At 40.7% G+C, this 15,739-nt stretch overlaps 1 protein-coding gene across 1 annotated transcript in view; it reads left to right on the forward strand.

The window, feature by feature from the left end:
* Nucleotides 1–15,739, forward strand: part of ITGA9 (integrin subunit alpha 9) — a 299,490-nt gene that overhangs the window by 151,372 nt on the left and 132,379 nt on the right. Inside the window, exon 17 of the mRNA XM_030551304.1 lies at nt 8,719–8,795. Within this exon, the coding sequence (XP_030407164.1) occupies nt 8,719–8,795 (77 nt within the window). The remainder of the gene's footprint in view (nt 1–8,718; nt 8,796–15,739) is intronic.

The following is a 15,739-nucleotide window of genomic DNA, read 5'->3' on the forward strand; positions in this document are numbered from 1 at the left end:
ATGCTTGGGGCGGCAGAAAAGCTAGAGCCGCCCATGCTGGCTTTAACCTGTTGTTGGAAGTTTATCACAAACTATATATTCAGCGTTGCATTGTCATGCATAATGTTCCCTTCTGACTAATAATAATGGTGGTATGTTTTTGATGTTTTCTTGATGCTCAAATCTGCAGGCCCCTGAGTTGAAAGGCATTCAACTAAAAGTTAACTGAAACTAAAATATTCAGAGATACGTTCTTTACTACACATAAATGTGTATTTTGACTTGATCTTCCATTTTGCCTTTAGCACTTGTATTTATGGATATGCAGTATTCAGATAGGTGCATTTTACTTTAAAAGGTTAATTTAAACAAATTGAATTAAATCCAATGTTATTTAGAAATATTTTTGTAAAGGGGCTTTGCATGGCCAATATATGCATATTGTACTGTTGCAGATATAAGGTGGGAATTAGTTGCATAGTGGAGAGCTCTTACACATACAGTCTAGCTGAAAATGGAATCTTTATTTAAGTTACACTTTTTTTTAAACCTATATTTAACATGAGAAGGTCAGGTCTAACCTGGGTGGGAGGGGACTGGGATGTAGTGTCAGATCAGTATTAAAATAGCTAGATATAGAGATTATGAAGCACAGAATGAAAAAAAAAACGTTTTTGAGAATTTTCCTGATTTGTTTTCTGCTGCAAATTGGATGGGGAAAAGAGAGCTAGTTTATCAGTCCCTTCTCATGTGCCTTCCAGATGTTGGATCTCTTAATTGAGAAAGACAAAGATTTGAAGTTAGGGTGATCTCCACTGATAAATGGGGCTGAGTTTCAGATCTGTGATGTCCGTTTCAGTGATAAAATCCTGCTGAATAGCCTCTAGGAATAGCAGTGTAACTTAAAAAAATTGTATCATGTCCCAATTACAGATGATCTTTGAAGACCAAGTAGGATAATAGAAAGGGTAATATCAAACTAATCTAATGAAAAGACCTACTTTTTCAAAGGAACTTCCGAGCTTGGGTTCCTCAACTTTTGGGAGTCTAACTGTTTAATGCTTAAAGAGTGGGTCATGCCTGAGACTAGAAGGATCTATGTTGGGTACTTATGTGGCCTGCATTACTATAAATTAAGATTGCGAGGCACTCAGATACTAATGTATTTATCCTCGCAACTCCCCATCAAGGTAGGTGAGACGTACTCTTGTCTCCATTTTGCAGATGGGAAACTGAGACACAGAGGGACTCAGTAACTGGTCCAAGGTCTCCCAGGAAGTCTGTGGCAGAACAGGGACTTGAGCCCTGGTCATCTGAGTTTCAGAGTAATACTCTCAGCATCCTTCCTCACTATAGAGGCTGCAGAACTCTGTTCCACTCTTATTGTTGCAGAGATCTCAATCAATGTTTCTGTTTGCTCCAGGAGCCTCTCCCCTTGCTCGATTAAAAATATTTTCCACTTGGTTGGGTGGGATTCCTAAAGCAATCAGTCACACCCACCTCTAATTATCTGACCTTGCACTGTTCTATAGACATGGGTTTCAGTGGTCAGTATCCACCTTAAACTGGCAGTGACTGGGCACATGCCAGGAAAACTAAAAAGGACTCCACCCTGAGTATGTACTGGCTCAGGCTGTTCTTTTCTGAATGGAAAAAAGGGAAAGATTCCAGTTCAGAGCTGAATTTGAACAGCTGGTGTCCAATTGTATTGTAACTTTGAAATATCTGCCATTAGTTAGCGAACTTAAAAATAGTAATTAGTGGAGGCCATTGACTGCAGTGCATGACATGCATATTTTGGTAATCTTATTCCCATGTAATGATGGGCGAGGCCAGTGGTTTTCCACTGTTGGACCCTCCTCCCATTTATCAATATGAAAAGGGCAGCATGCTTGAGATCCCATGACGCCTGTTCATCACCCCCAGGTTGAACAGTCATGGGCTAGACCTGTAGTTCTCAACCTATTTACCATTGTGGACCACATCCAATACTACCTGTATGGTCCTGAGGATGTCCTACGGGCTGCAGCATTGTGCTGATTGGGCCACAAGTTGGGAACCACTGGGCTAGACCAAGCACAATAGCCTTCATGTTCAGCAACACTATGTGTGTATGCAGAGAGGCAAAAACATGATCTCATCATATTAGGGTACAGGATTTAAATCACCGAGAGCTGCACAATTTTTCCAGGGCATCGTGGGAAGAATCAGCTGAACTTTATCTGGGTAGCTGAAAATTTTTACTATGAGGATTTATGAGGTGATTTATAAGGGGGAGGGGGCAATCCTTTGGGAAGTGTTGGAAGGAATTTGGCCTACGTGCGGCCTTATAGGTCTGGGGGTGGAGTTTGAAGGATAGTTCATTGGCCAGAGCCCTTGTTTTGAGTAAGGAGGTGATCTGTGGTAATCTTATTAACGTGTGTAGATTCTTTTACTGTTTTAAATATGTTTTTTCTGTTATGATTTTACCTTAAGAATGAAACGTGCTTGTTTAGAAAGATGTGTGGGAACTTAATTGTGGTAATTACACTATGTACCCTCTCTGAGGAGAGAGAGACAGCAGGTCTGTGTAGACAGAATGTCTTTTGCTGGGAATATCACAGTATAAGCAAGGAGCTCTGCAGTCTGGAAGTAACTCCTGCACCTCTGACTAGGGTAACTAAAGAAATAGAAGGAAGAAAGCAACAAAGGTCGCAGGATCTCTTCAATGCCTCAGAAAATTTCAGTTTTGACAAACCTTCAGAATGGACAGACTAGAAACAATATTGTCCCAGATTTCACACTGCAATCAAACTCCACAAAGAAATTGGGGAGATATAGGTATTTTCTTTAATTTTGTGTTACGGGGAAACGAGGAGAGAGAAGACAAGCCATAAAGATAACCATGAAATGGTTCTGATTATGTTTGATGTAAACTTTATACTTCAGAGAACTGTGGTTTATGAAAAAGCATTTTTTTCCAGAAAATTCAAGAACCAGGGGAAAATGTTGAATGTTTTACAAGAGCTCTGTATACATTGGTGGAAAACTGATTTTAGGAATGCAAAGCATGAATATATCAGAGGCAGGCTCGTTATTGGGTTAACAGATGATAACCTTTCACAACAACTACAGCTGAAGAGAGATTTAACCTTAGCCACCCCTATACCAATAGTAAAGCAGTCAGAATTAGTCAAACAGAACAAAAGGCAGGAGCAATTTGAAAAAACCTGAAAGTAGCTTAGAAACTGTGAACAGACTCTTGAGTATTAAGTCATTAGCACGTAATCCTGGAGGCAGAGAGAGAACTCCTAGACTAAGAGGGGCAAAGTCCAGCCTACATATATAAGGTGTGGAAAAAATCATATCCTAAGATCTACCCCAGCTAGAGGTATACAGTGTGTAATGCATGAAATATAGACATTTTGCAGCTGTTTGCCACACCAAAGCAGTCGAGGAGTTGACCCATATTGCAGACAGTCAAGAGCTATTGTTTCTGGGATCTATCACTTGTGATAACAATAGAACCTGCCTGGAGAGAGAAACTAAATATTCGTGGCAAGACTATTGACTTTAAAATTGGCTCAGGCACTGACATCACAGTCATCTCAGAAGGGACATACAATCACCTTCAACCCCTTCCAGAGCTGAAGTCACCTGACACAGCTCTGGCTAGCCCATAGGTATAGTTTGACTGCTGTATTTGCGGGGGGCAGAGTGCATGTGCGCACACACGCTCATACATATGTGTGCTGGAGCCAGTTTCCTTGGCTCAGGAGCTGCAGAAGCGCTCTGAAAGTGGGGGGTCCACAGGCGCCCGAACCATGGCTCCGCCCCCATGCCGCACTGCCCCCCACAAGTCCCTGCCCTCACGCCATCCCTTCTTCCCGAGCTTCCACCTCATGTTGCCCCTTCTCCCTGAGGCCCCACCCTTGCACCACCTCTTCCCCCCCCAAGATCCTGCCCCTCTGCTTACTCCTTTCTGCCCCCCCCCATCGCTTGCTCTTACAACTGGTAAAAAGTGGGAGAGACATGGCCCCTTGGCTGCCCCTTTCCCCCGCCCCGCATTCTGGTGTCCCTGCCTTGGCTAACTGACAATCTCTCTTCCTATCTGCAGTGGGTCCCTGGGCTATTGGTGTGGTGGGGGGATGGGCTGGCTTTACAAGGAAGAGACAGCTGCTGCTGGCAGCCTCTCCAGCACCGGCTGCTGCAGCGATGTCGCTGCTCTGGTGCTTCTGTGGGCGCCTCCCTGCTGCTGCTGCCGAGGGGATGCTACATGCTGCTTCTCTTCCCCATTCCTTTTCCCATTGTCTAGTACCCCATCCTCCTTCCTCTGCCCACTGTCCACTACCCCATCCCATCCCCTTCTCTTCCTCCTGCCCTATCCCATTGTCTTTTCTCCCCATCCTTCTTCCCCCAGCCGCTCCCCCCCCTCACATGGGTACAGGAAACAGGCAAGCACTTGGACACAGGAGGCAGTGTCCAGCTGTTGAGGCAGTGGCCTGGAGCACAGAGAAAAAGCTGCTCTGTCACGCTTCTCTGAAACTTGCTGGGGGTGGAGGGGAGGCACAACGTGGGAAGGACAAAGCCCCCCTTCCTGGCAGGCTGAGCAGAGAAAGCCCTGTAGGGCAGTTCACTGCTTGCAGAAATGGGGTAGGGGGAAGTGGCACATGACCCTGCGTGACCTCTCCCTTCACACCTCCGCTCTGTTAGGTGGGCAATGCCCCCCCTACATTCCTCCAAACTATGCCCATGGGCTAGCCCTGGAGGTATTCAGAACAGCATGGATCAGTTCATCACAGAAACCTCTTACAAGGACAAAACCTTTGCATTCAGAGTGCATGTGATCAAAGGATCGGAGACAGACAACCTTCTCAGCCTCATCATGGCAGTCATAATGGGCCTAGTGAGAAAGATGGAAGAACTTGACAGAGGATTTCATGATACTGGACTTTTGAGAAGAGATGCAGTACAAATCAACTTGAAACAATGCTGTACCATACAGTGTTCAAACACCTTTACCTGAGGCACCTTGGAAGAAACTAGCTGCATATTTATGCAGATTCTGGGGATATCATTAACTTGTTGTCATGGACTATTTTTCTAGGTATGTAGAAATAATATACTTGAAAGACCTAACATGTCACAGTGCTATCGAGAAACTTAAATACCCTTTTGCTCACTTTGGTATTCCAGAACAACTAGTGCTGGACAATAGACCACAATTCACTTCAGCAGAATTCAAATGATTCCAAATGAAATATGATTTTGATCATATTGCTAACAGCCCACATTATTCACAAGTCAATGGAGAGGCTGAGAGAGCTGTACAGGCAGCCAAGAACTTCCTGCAGCAGATCAATGCCAAGAGCGGCTAATGGATATAGTTCAGCACAACTCCTGATAGGAAGACAGCTCAGAATGACTGATCCAGCTTTCCAAAAGAACCTGTCTCCAAAGTAACCAAATCAGATAAAAGGACTAAAAGAGCTTACAAATACTTTTACAACAGTTACCACTCAGTTACAGACCTGCTAGGTCTAGAACCAGTGACTGGGTTCATGTCCAATTGAATAGAGAAAGTGGATGGACAACTCCTGCTGTCATGAAGAAAAAGAACGTGGTACCCAGATCATATGTGATTGAGAATGACAGTGGAGAGTTCAACAGAAATCATTGACATCTACACTCTGCTCCCTGGAAACTACAGTCCACAGAGCAAACTCTACAGATGGCAGATGCAGAACAATAAAATGATGACTTGCACCTAATGGATAGCCAAATGAGCAAGCTGTTACATGTTCGGCTTGTGTAATTGGAAAACTAGTATGACACAGAACTGCTTAGCAGAGTGATATGTACAGAGTTTCAAAGACCATGTGATAGTGTAAACATTGCAAACGGTAGGAATATAGAAATTAAATGGAGGATGTAATGGAATGCAAAACTGAGGCAAAATGCTCAACCACTAGGTGTCAATGTGCATAAAATACCGTATTTAAATTAACTTCAGCCATACCTGGCAGATCATTAAAGGATCTTATGATTAAGGGTAAGATTATGTCATGGAGCTCATGGAAGTCACTGATCCCATGACTTTCAGAGATCTCTGTGACATTTTCCAGCCCTGGGGTGGCAGGCCGGAAATGTCAGCTAATGGGCAGGACCCTGGAGCTCCTTGGCGGGTGCTGGACCCTGCCTTCCTCAGTGGGCTCAGGCTCTCTTTGCCTCCCCCCCCCCCACTCGGGCTTCAGTCCTCCCCCTGTCAACCCCATTTTGTGTCAGTTATTTTTAGTAAAGGTCAGGGACAGGTCACAGGCTTCTGTGAATTTTTGTTTATTGTCCGTGACCTGTCCGTGACTTTTTTAACTAAAAATAGCTGTGTCAAAATCTTAACCTTATTTATGGTAAACCCATCTGGTGTGCACAAGCAAGCTCTGTGACCAGTCCATATCTGGTCCAGACGAACATGATGGATACATTTATGCTTACTAGTTTTCAGTTGCTAGATAGCAACTTTGGTTAGGGAGCTTTTTCCAGACAGCTGATTTCCTTGGGGAATGCCTCTTCCTCTTGTTTGTTTCTTGTTGCTGTTAGGTAGATATGTCCATGTCTAATATATTATTGCTTCATCAAAGGAAACAAAGCAGGGCCCTGCTGAAATGTAAAGCCAGCTTTTGTGGAAAGGAGAAATGATTGCATTTGGCTTTAGATGATATGATAAATGGTAGTATAATAGTACTGAGCCTTAGGTACAGAACTTTCCTCTCAGTAAATTCAATGAGCAAATTCATTTCTCTCCACCTTTCCCCAATTAGAGAAGTTCTTATGTGCTTTAGTTTAATAAAATAATTATTGCTGGCCATTTCCCCCTGACCCATTTTCCTATGCTAACCCATTGTAAATGAGAAGCTCTTTTCTTTGTGTAACACTTCTTCATGGGAGCACCTGGAGCCCCAGGCGAGCTCTCCAGCTGATTTCACCCCTCCCTGCACCTGCCACCCACACTGTTCTGACTTGGCTGTTTTGTTTAATAGCAGGATTATTCTGATCATTTATAGCCTCTGTGGAGTTCACTCCCCTGGATTGAATTTGCTTGAATATTTCCTAGACATATTCTCTAAATAATTTGTTCTTATTTTAGCCAGTGCATGTAATTAAATCCTGGAAGACTTTCAACGTTAATTGCTTTTCTTGAGGGAATTGAATTCAGGCTTTTGCACCTGGCTCTATGGGATATTTGATTTAATAGACAAGTTTATCATAGGGGCATAGAGTTTAAGGCCAGGAGGGACCAGATCAGTCTGACCTCCTGCATATCACAGGGCACCAGCACCACTGAGCACTCAGACACAAACCCAACAACCAAAATTAGACCAAACTATTACAGTCCTCAGGAAATTAAACTATTATGTGCCACAGGCAGAAAATAGGAGGAACTGAGGTGCAACAATGCCTAAAGTTCCTTCAATGACAGGGAAATGATCAGGTGGGACATAGCCAGATGGTCCTGTCAAATAACCTGCATCCCATGCTGCGGAGAGGAAGTTGGGAAAAAACCCTAGGTCATTGCCAATTGGACATGGGCGGTGGAATTCCTTCCCAACCTTACATATGGCAGTCAGTTAGACTCTGATCATGTGAGCAAGAATCAGACTGCCAAAGTTCCACAAACAGTCCGGTGAAGCAGAGAGTTGCTGAGTGGTTTCAGTAACTACTTCTTTACCTTGTGATCAGTAGATATTTCAATCTAATAGCTTTGCTTTTAAAGGCAATTTGAAAACTTACAGACAAGATTTAAAAAAAATTAAGGCCTAAACTTAAGCTTGTAAGGGCCACATTTAGGCACCTACATGCATGGCCTGATTTTTAAAAATCCAGATTGAATTTCCAGTCACTGAAGGATGGATTCGGCTACCTTTACTCATCTTGAGTAGCATCATGGGATTACATGTGGAACAATGTGTTGGCTTAAAGTGTGTAAAGGTAGCAGAATCTGAATGAATTTATTATTGTCTGATCCAAACCAAATGAAAAGGTTGGGTTTTGAGGAGTTACTCCTGTTTGTTTCTCCCCAATCTCCTCAAGACTCCCATGTTAGCTGCCTACTTGCCCTCTTGCTGTGGAAGGAAGGAAGGAAGGAAGGGCACAGCTGTTTCTGAAACCTAACACCAAGCACTTTAAGGGCTTGGGGCTTATTTTGGAGAAGGCCCCAGATTTCCAGATGCTTATATGAATTTCTTAGGGGTTGAAGATCTCACAAGAATTCATTTATTTTATGCTTTTATTTGTTGCAAGATTTGTGATATGTTCTCTTTCAGGTTTGGCCAGAAATACTACAAACACAAACTTTCTCATGGTGCTATATTTAAGTTGTTCCACTTCCGTTTGTAGAATTAGGCAATAGAGAGGAATATGCAGAAATGCTAAGTAACATTCATACTATTTGGAACCAGAAACAGGAATGCCAAAAATATGGGGTAGGAGGTCATTATAGCTTGACCAGAAACAGAAATGCCCTGAAGAAAAGCCATGAGAGTCTGTTTCTGGTGAGCTTTCCAGTTCAGTCTGCCAGAGTCCAAGAGGTCTAGATAAAGAAAAGATTTGACTGCCTCTGAATCACTTGAACTTCGCTCCTCAATACTTTGTATCATGACCTTCAAGTGTTCTTAATTTTACTGAAACACATTGCTTTGGGAAGGGGAGTCTGATTATACCAAGGTCCCCCACTATAACAGCTTTTTCCTCTGTTTTTCACAGACTATTTTTGAGAGGAATTGTCAATCAGATGATTGTGCTGCTGATTTGAAACTTCAGGGTAGATTATTGCTGTCTAGGTGAGTGACTTAAACTTTTTTCATGTTCTTACTCGTACATACTAATATGTAATTGGTTTTAATTAAGGGCACAGTGAAAACCCAAAGCAGAGATTCACACCTTGTATATGCAACTTCTTGCATGACATGCTGATTATTATTAATTATATTATGATAGTACCTAGAGAGACTGAGATCAAGCCCCTGTTGTGCTAAGTATTGTGCATGCACAAGACAGTCACTGCTCGAGAGAGCTTACAATCTGAACAGACAAAGGAGAGGAGGGGAATTAGAAGCACAGAAATATGAAGTGACTTGTTCTAAATCCCACAGTAGGTCAGTGTCAAAGCATAGGTTTTCTGTCCAATGCCATCTCCACTAGATCATGCCGCCTCTCAAAGAAGGTGATGACAAAGTAAAGCTGCATGAAGTATCTCCATTTTCCTTAATAAAAATATATGAAAAAAATCTCAAAATATTGCAAATGTCATAAAATCCTTTGTGGTGTTAAATTTTATCCTACTCCCCTTTAATTTCATAAATCCGCAATCTCTGCAGAATTATTTGTCTTCCTTTGTCAGTTTCACAATCATTTTGTCAGTATTTAGATAGTTTTTCCTTTTAGCTTCACTTTTCATCTCACATAGTAAAACTTGCCAAGTGGTGCTGATGTGAGGTTTTTGTTTTGTCTCATTTGGCTTATGATCCAAGAAAGAGGCATATTGTATTGCTTGGTCAGGATGTGCTAATTTCATTTCTGGATTTTTTTCAGGTTAAAGATTAGCCTTATGTATCACTTCTGTTTCCCTTTTCCTAGCATTTTTAGCACGCTTATGGGAGTGAAATGCTGATCTGAGATATTTAACCATGATTCAGGTGTTTTGCTGTTTGATGCACATGCTATCTGAAATCTGTAGCTGTCAGGTCAGGAAAGAATAAGTCAAAAACAGTAAAGTCAGCAGATATAAATGCATTTTGCACAACTCTACAATGTTTTATAGTTGTAACTAGAGATGGGCCTGAACCAAAAACCTAAAAGCAAACTTTGAGAGACTATGACCAGCTCCAGCTCCCATTGAAATAAAGAGGAGTCTTTCCATTGACTAACTGGGAGTTGGACTGGGTTCTCAAGCTATGGATTCCAAGCTTGCAATTTGCTTTTCACCCCCCTAACCTGGTCTTGTTACCTTACACAGAATGTTAGAGGTGTACAAAATGCACACTGAAGCAATACTGGAGAACTGTTTTGTTTTTTTCCCTATTCTTCAGACTAGAGATAATTCAGAAAACTAGGGGACAAATCCTGAATTACTTGCTATGAGTTAGTCCTCTGAAGTCATGGCAGTAAGCAATATAGTTAGTAGTGTTGGGGGGGTTGCTAGCTCCTTCAGTGTTTAAATTTAAGCCTGTTTTTTTTTATTTTAAAAATAAGCTGTTGATTTCACCTAAACAAAATAAAAATCATGACTGTAGAATGGGTGTAGGGTATTTTAATACAGTACAACACAACATTGATACAGCAAGTGCTGATCAAACCTTTCAGTTCTTCATTTTAGTCCATCTCTGAGTTACTATTTGAAATATACAGGATATCTTCAAATAGATAACATATTCTGTTGATTTGCTGCTGTTTTTAATCTCCAAGACTGTCTGTTTCTGTTTTTAGAAAACACCTATAACGTTCTTCAATCTAAAGAAATTAGAATGTGTATTATTATTGCCTGTTTAAAATAAAAAGTCTACTCTGAATTCTGGTTTTGTATAGGCTGGGAAAGGTGCCTATCCTGTATAGTACAACTAATTTCTCATACATGCAATACCATATGCTGAAAGATTGTACATAAACATTTTTTTTTGTAATTCTTCCTGTCTATGTAACAGAAGTTGTTACAAACCTTCAGTCATTTCCAGTGCTTATACACCAGAGTGAATTGAAGTATTTACAGGATCATTGCATTTTTGTACTAGACAAATATATTGGACCTGATTCTGTTCTCATGTACACTGGAAAAATTACTCCATTGATGCCTATACAGTTCTATCAATGTAAAAATTGATATAAGTGGAAGTCCATTAGTTTCTCCTTGTAAATATTTCTGGTTTATATGCTTTTCAGTTACCTCAGCACTTCAGAGTCATAAGGTATACACAGTGCTATATGCTTTACAGTACATAGTTTTGTATCACATCATATAATGCAAATTTTCTAAGCAGAACATCTAACTCTCAAAGATTAGGTTACCATCATGAGAATTAATTGCAGTGATCACCATTATAATGTTAGGTACCACAGAGCAACTCTGTTCTGGGGTTACACAAGGAATGAATTTGACCCAGTGAGAACTACATAGTGTAAACGTCATCCAGCGCTTTGGAAATATACCCTTGGATGGCATACACTTAACAAGCATATTGAAATAGGTAACAAGAAACAAAAATAATAGCTTGTTGGCAAGAGCTAGCAGATCTGCTCTGAATTTCTTTGTAGCTGGTTATTGACTAAGATGCATTGGGTAGAGATTATCTTCCCTTGTTCAATGTTTAGGCTTAGCAGAATTCAACAGTCAACGCTGCATATCAAAATATACTAAGTAATTTTCCTTAGGCAAGCTTAGTTTGATTTATCTGAATTTTGAATGGAAATATATTTTCATTGGTTTGTATGCATGTGCAGTACAATTGACGTTTGCTGACATTTACTGAAAAAATCAAATACCCCCAAGCTAGGGCTGTCATGCAATTAAAAAAATTAATTACGATAATAGAATAACATTTATTTTAATATTTGTGGATGTTTTCTACATTTTCAAATATATCGATTTCAATTACAACACAGAATGCAAAGTTTACAGTGCTCACTTTATATTTATTTTTGATTACAAGTGTTTGCACTGTAAAAAACCAAAAGTAATAGTATTTTTCAGTTCACCTAATGCAAGTACTGTAGTGCAATCTCTTTATCATGAAAGTTGAACTTACAAATGTATAATTATGTACAAAAATAAATGCATTCAAAAATAAAACAATGTGAAATTTTAGAGCCTGCAAGTCCACTCAGTCCCACTTCTTGTTCAGCCAGTCAGGTTTGTTTACGTTTGCAGGAAATAATGCTGCCTGCTTCTTGTTTACAGTGTCACCTGAAAGTGAGAACAGGCCTTCATATGGTGCTGGTATAGCCAGCGTTGCAAGATATTTATGTGCTAGATGCACTAAAGATTCATATGTCCTTTCATGCTTCAACCACTATTCCCGGGCACATGCGTCCATGCTGATGATGGGTTGTGCTCAATAACAATCCAAAGCAGAGCGGACTGATGCATGTTTACTTTCACTATCCGAGTCAGATGCCACCAGCAGAAGGTTGATTTTCTTTTTTGATGGTTTGGGTTCTGTAGTTTCCACATTGGAGTGTTGCTCTTTTAAGACATCTCCAAGCATGCTCCATACCTCATCCCTCTCAGATTTTGGAAGGTACTTCAGATTATTAAACCCTGGGTCGAGTGCTGTAGTTATCTTTAGAAATCTCACATTGGTACCTTCTTTGCTTTTTGTCAGATCTGCTCTGAAAATGTTCCTAAAATTAACACCATGTGCTGGGTCATCTTCTGAGACTGCTATAAAATATATATAAAATATATGCATCTTCTGAGACTGCTATGAAATATATGGCAGAATGCAGGTAAAACAGAGCAGGGTACATATAATTCTCCCCCAAGGAGTTCAATCACAAATTTAATTAACAGAGAATTTTTTTTAATGAGCATCATCAGCATGGAAGCATGTCCTCTGGAATGGTGGCCGAAACATGAAGGGACATACGAATGTTTAGCATATCTGGCATGTAAATACCATGCTATACTGGCTACAAAAGTGCCATGCAAATGCCTGTTCTCACTTTTTAGTGACATTGTAAATAAGAAGAGGGCAGCATTATCTCCTGCAAATGTAAACAAACTTGTTTGTCTTAGCAATTGGCTGAATAAGTAGGACTGAGTGGACTTGTAGGCACTAAAGTTTTACATTGTTTTGTTTTTGAGTGCAGTTATGTAACAACAGAATCTATATTTTTAGTGGGTCTTCACTAGACCCGCTAGATTGACACGGTTGCATTGATCGCAGAAGCCCCGATCTACTGGTAAGAGTTGACATAGCCTTAGGCCAGAAATGATGCTGGGTTTCTCTCATGTTCTGCTTTTGACTGCTCTTTTGCATGCAGGCCAGGTGTGCGGTACACTTGGAAATGATGCTACTGCATATATCAAGGTGCTCCACTGGGGATGGGACTCGGAGGTGCAAGGGGAGTGCTTGAAAATGATAAACTGTGGAAAAACTCCAACCATTTCAAAAAGTTTTGGGTTTGATTTCATGTCTGGTCATGGACAATATTCTTTATAGTGCCTGGTGGCACTCATATGTACTGGTTCACTAATGCCTGAAATAAACTAAAAGGTTATTATAGAACGTCCTCAGAAATGTGTCTTGAGGGCCTGGGTAAAGTCCTGTACATTGAGGCAGAGAAGAGACATTCAGTTGTACTACATAGAAAAGAGATTCTTTCTGAGGCTATGGATCATAGACAGATTCAGCCCCCCAAGCAGCTTTCTAGCTCCAAGAGTGATTTAACACAGCCTGTGCAGTTAGTGTCACTTCAGAGGGTCTTTATAAGTTCTGGCCTGGACCAATCAGTCACGGAAGGGGCTGCCTGCCCTCCCTCAAAATTGCGACTTCCATCCTCATTGGTGGTTGGCCTTGTGTTCTACTTCCCTTGACCGCAGCTCTATAAAGCTTCTGTAAAAGCATACCTCTTCTGCATGTTTGATATGACTCCGCCACTGCCGCCGTCGTCTTCTTGGTTGGTACAGGACTGCAGTTTACTGGGCTCATCTAAGTATCTCCTCTCTACATACATGACTCCCCTCAAACTAAAGAAACAAAACCATGACCTTTTAACATCTTGGATGGGAACAGTCTCCGCACCACCGTCTTAGATGTGCTGTTTTAGTGAGACCTAGTGACTGACTGACTGGAGACTGCAAAATCTGGAAAAGGGTTGCATTAAAAAACTTATGGGCTGATACTATGCATACAATATAAATACCTTGGCAATCCTAGTAGCACAACACGCAACCCTAAAGTGAACAGCAATAAAATATTTTGCAGTAAAATTTATTTTTATGGCTACAGCCTTTTGGATAGCAATAGGAAGCTGGCCATGCATGCCAGCCAACCAGCACTAAAACTGTAATAACTTAAAAAGCAGATTACAGACCCGCTGTAATAGTTATATTGAATCTAAACTCTAATAACTTATATGTGGACTAGTTCCAACAGAGAGAAAACATTTTTCCTGATATATTTTTAAAAATACATTATTTAGTATTGAAAATAGTCATCATAGATCATGCACAGTATGAGAGGTTTCAAAGGAACACAATGAAATCTGTTTTCTCAACAGAGAATGTCTTTTCCATCAAGTTTAGGCAGTAAGTGGTGTGCTTTCATTGAGCCTCTGTGTACCTGCTCATTTAGAACTTCAAGTACATCTCTGTCCCAGTTATGTGCTGGGTGAAATTCTCCAGCCTGTATTATGGAGGTGGTCAAACAAGATTACCACAATGGCTCTTTCTGGCCTTAAAATCTATGAATCTCTGTCCCCCGGGCTCTATATGAGAAAAAGAGAACTCTGGCCTTTTAAGATAAAACTACAGTCGCCAGAGTAGCAAGATGATGAATGGGAACACACATCTTGTTTGACATACTCAAACTGGCTTCAGGTTCTGGAGTGATGCCTGCTATCTGGTCGTAGACTGATGCACTGAGTCATGAGGAACTTGGGAATATGCCTGTCTCCACGGGGCAAACCTAAAGCCATGTCTAGGAATCCCATTGAAAAAAGAGTGCACGAATCCATATGAAAATGCTGTCTAGTAGGCATTGGAGCTTTCATGCACCTGTCCCATATGTGAGCCATGACTGGCGTGTGTTGAATCAGCAAATCTTTCTGACCATGTAGGCTGGATTTAGTGTCAAGATTGCCTTCTCTCTCAGGCTACTGTTTGAGAGCTAGCTTAGAGCTGCTAGCACTCAGGTGTTTTTTCAGCAAATGTAATGATACTTACTAGGCTCTATTTAGAATGTAAAGGAAACTGATCTAAAGTCATGGAGAATATTTGCTTTTGCTTGTGTATCAGAAAAGGCATTTGGAAAAAAAAATAGGCTTTCCCATGAAAAACGAACAAACAAAAGTTTGGAGAACGGTGGCAACCTTAGAGCAGAATAGACTGGTGCCTTCCTTAAGAGATGCACTAGAGAGGCAATCCTGCATGGCTGTGTAAATGTAAGGGCAATCTGTGTACCATAGAAAACATAGTAGCATTGCTATTTATGAAACAAAAAAAATGTTGCTGTGGTTTGTCATATGGCAGCTGCATTAGCCACTGGTGGTGATTGAAATGACTCATATGTATAGTTTGGAAATCAGTTTTGGAAAGACAGAGGACTGCAAGAATCCTTGGATAAAAAATGCTATGTAAATAATTATTATTCATAAGAAAATTTTAAAGGCAGCTTGTGTCCCATATAATTCTGTGACATAAAGTTACACTTCATGTGTCATTAGAACTAGAATTGCCCACCAGCTAGAATATTTCTAATTATATATCTGCCCTCAAGATCAACTGTGTGGAGAATGAAACAAAGCTATTTTCATGTTGGCTTATGCCCGATCTGTTGCTCTTGTTACAGACCCAAATTTACCTCCCTCTCACACAAACCTGTTGTTCTCACTCTTTAGTACTGTAAATTATTTACATTGGAAATACAGAATTGTGAAATGAAATGTGTAGAACACCGGAGATGTTTGGGGAATGATAGTCCTGTAATGTGAAGAATGTCAAGGTTTTGAAATTTTGTTTTTATTCCTCACTGAATGAAAACAGAATCTTTCAAAAGTTTTTGCAAAATGC

The sequence above is a fragment of the Gopherus evgoodei genome, chromosome 2 (assembly GCF_007399415.2).
Source record: "Gopherus evgoodei ecotype Sinaloan lineage chromosome 2, rGopEvg1_v1.p, whole genome shotgun sequence".
NCBI lineage: Eukaryota > Metazoa > Chordata > Testudines > Testudinidae > Gopherus > Gopherus evgoodei.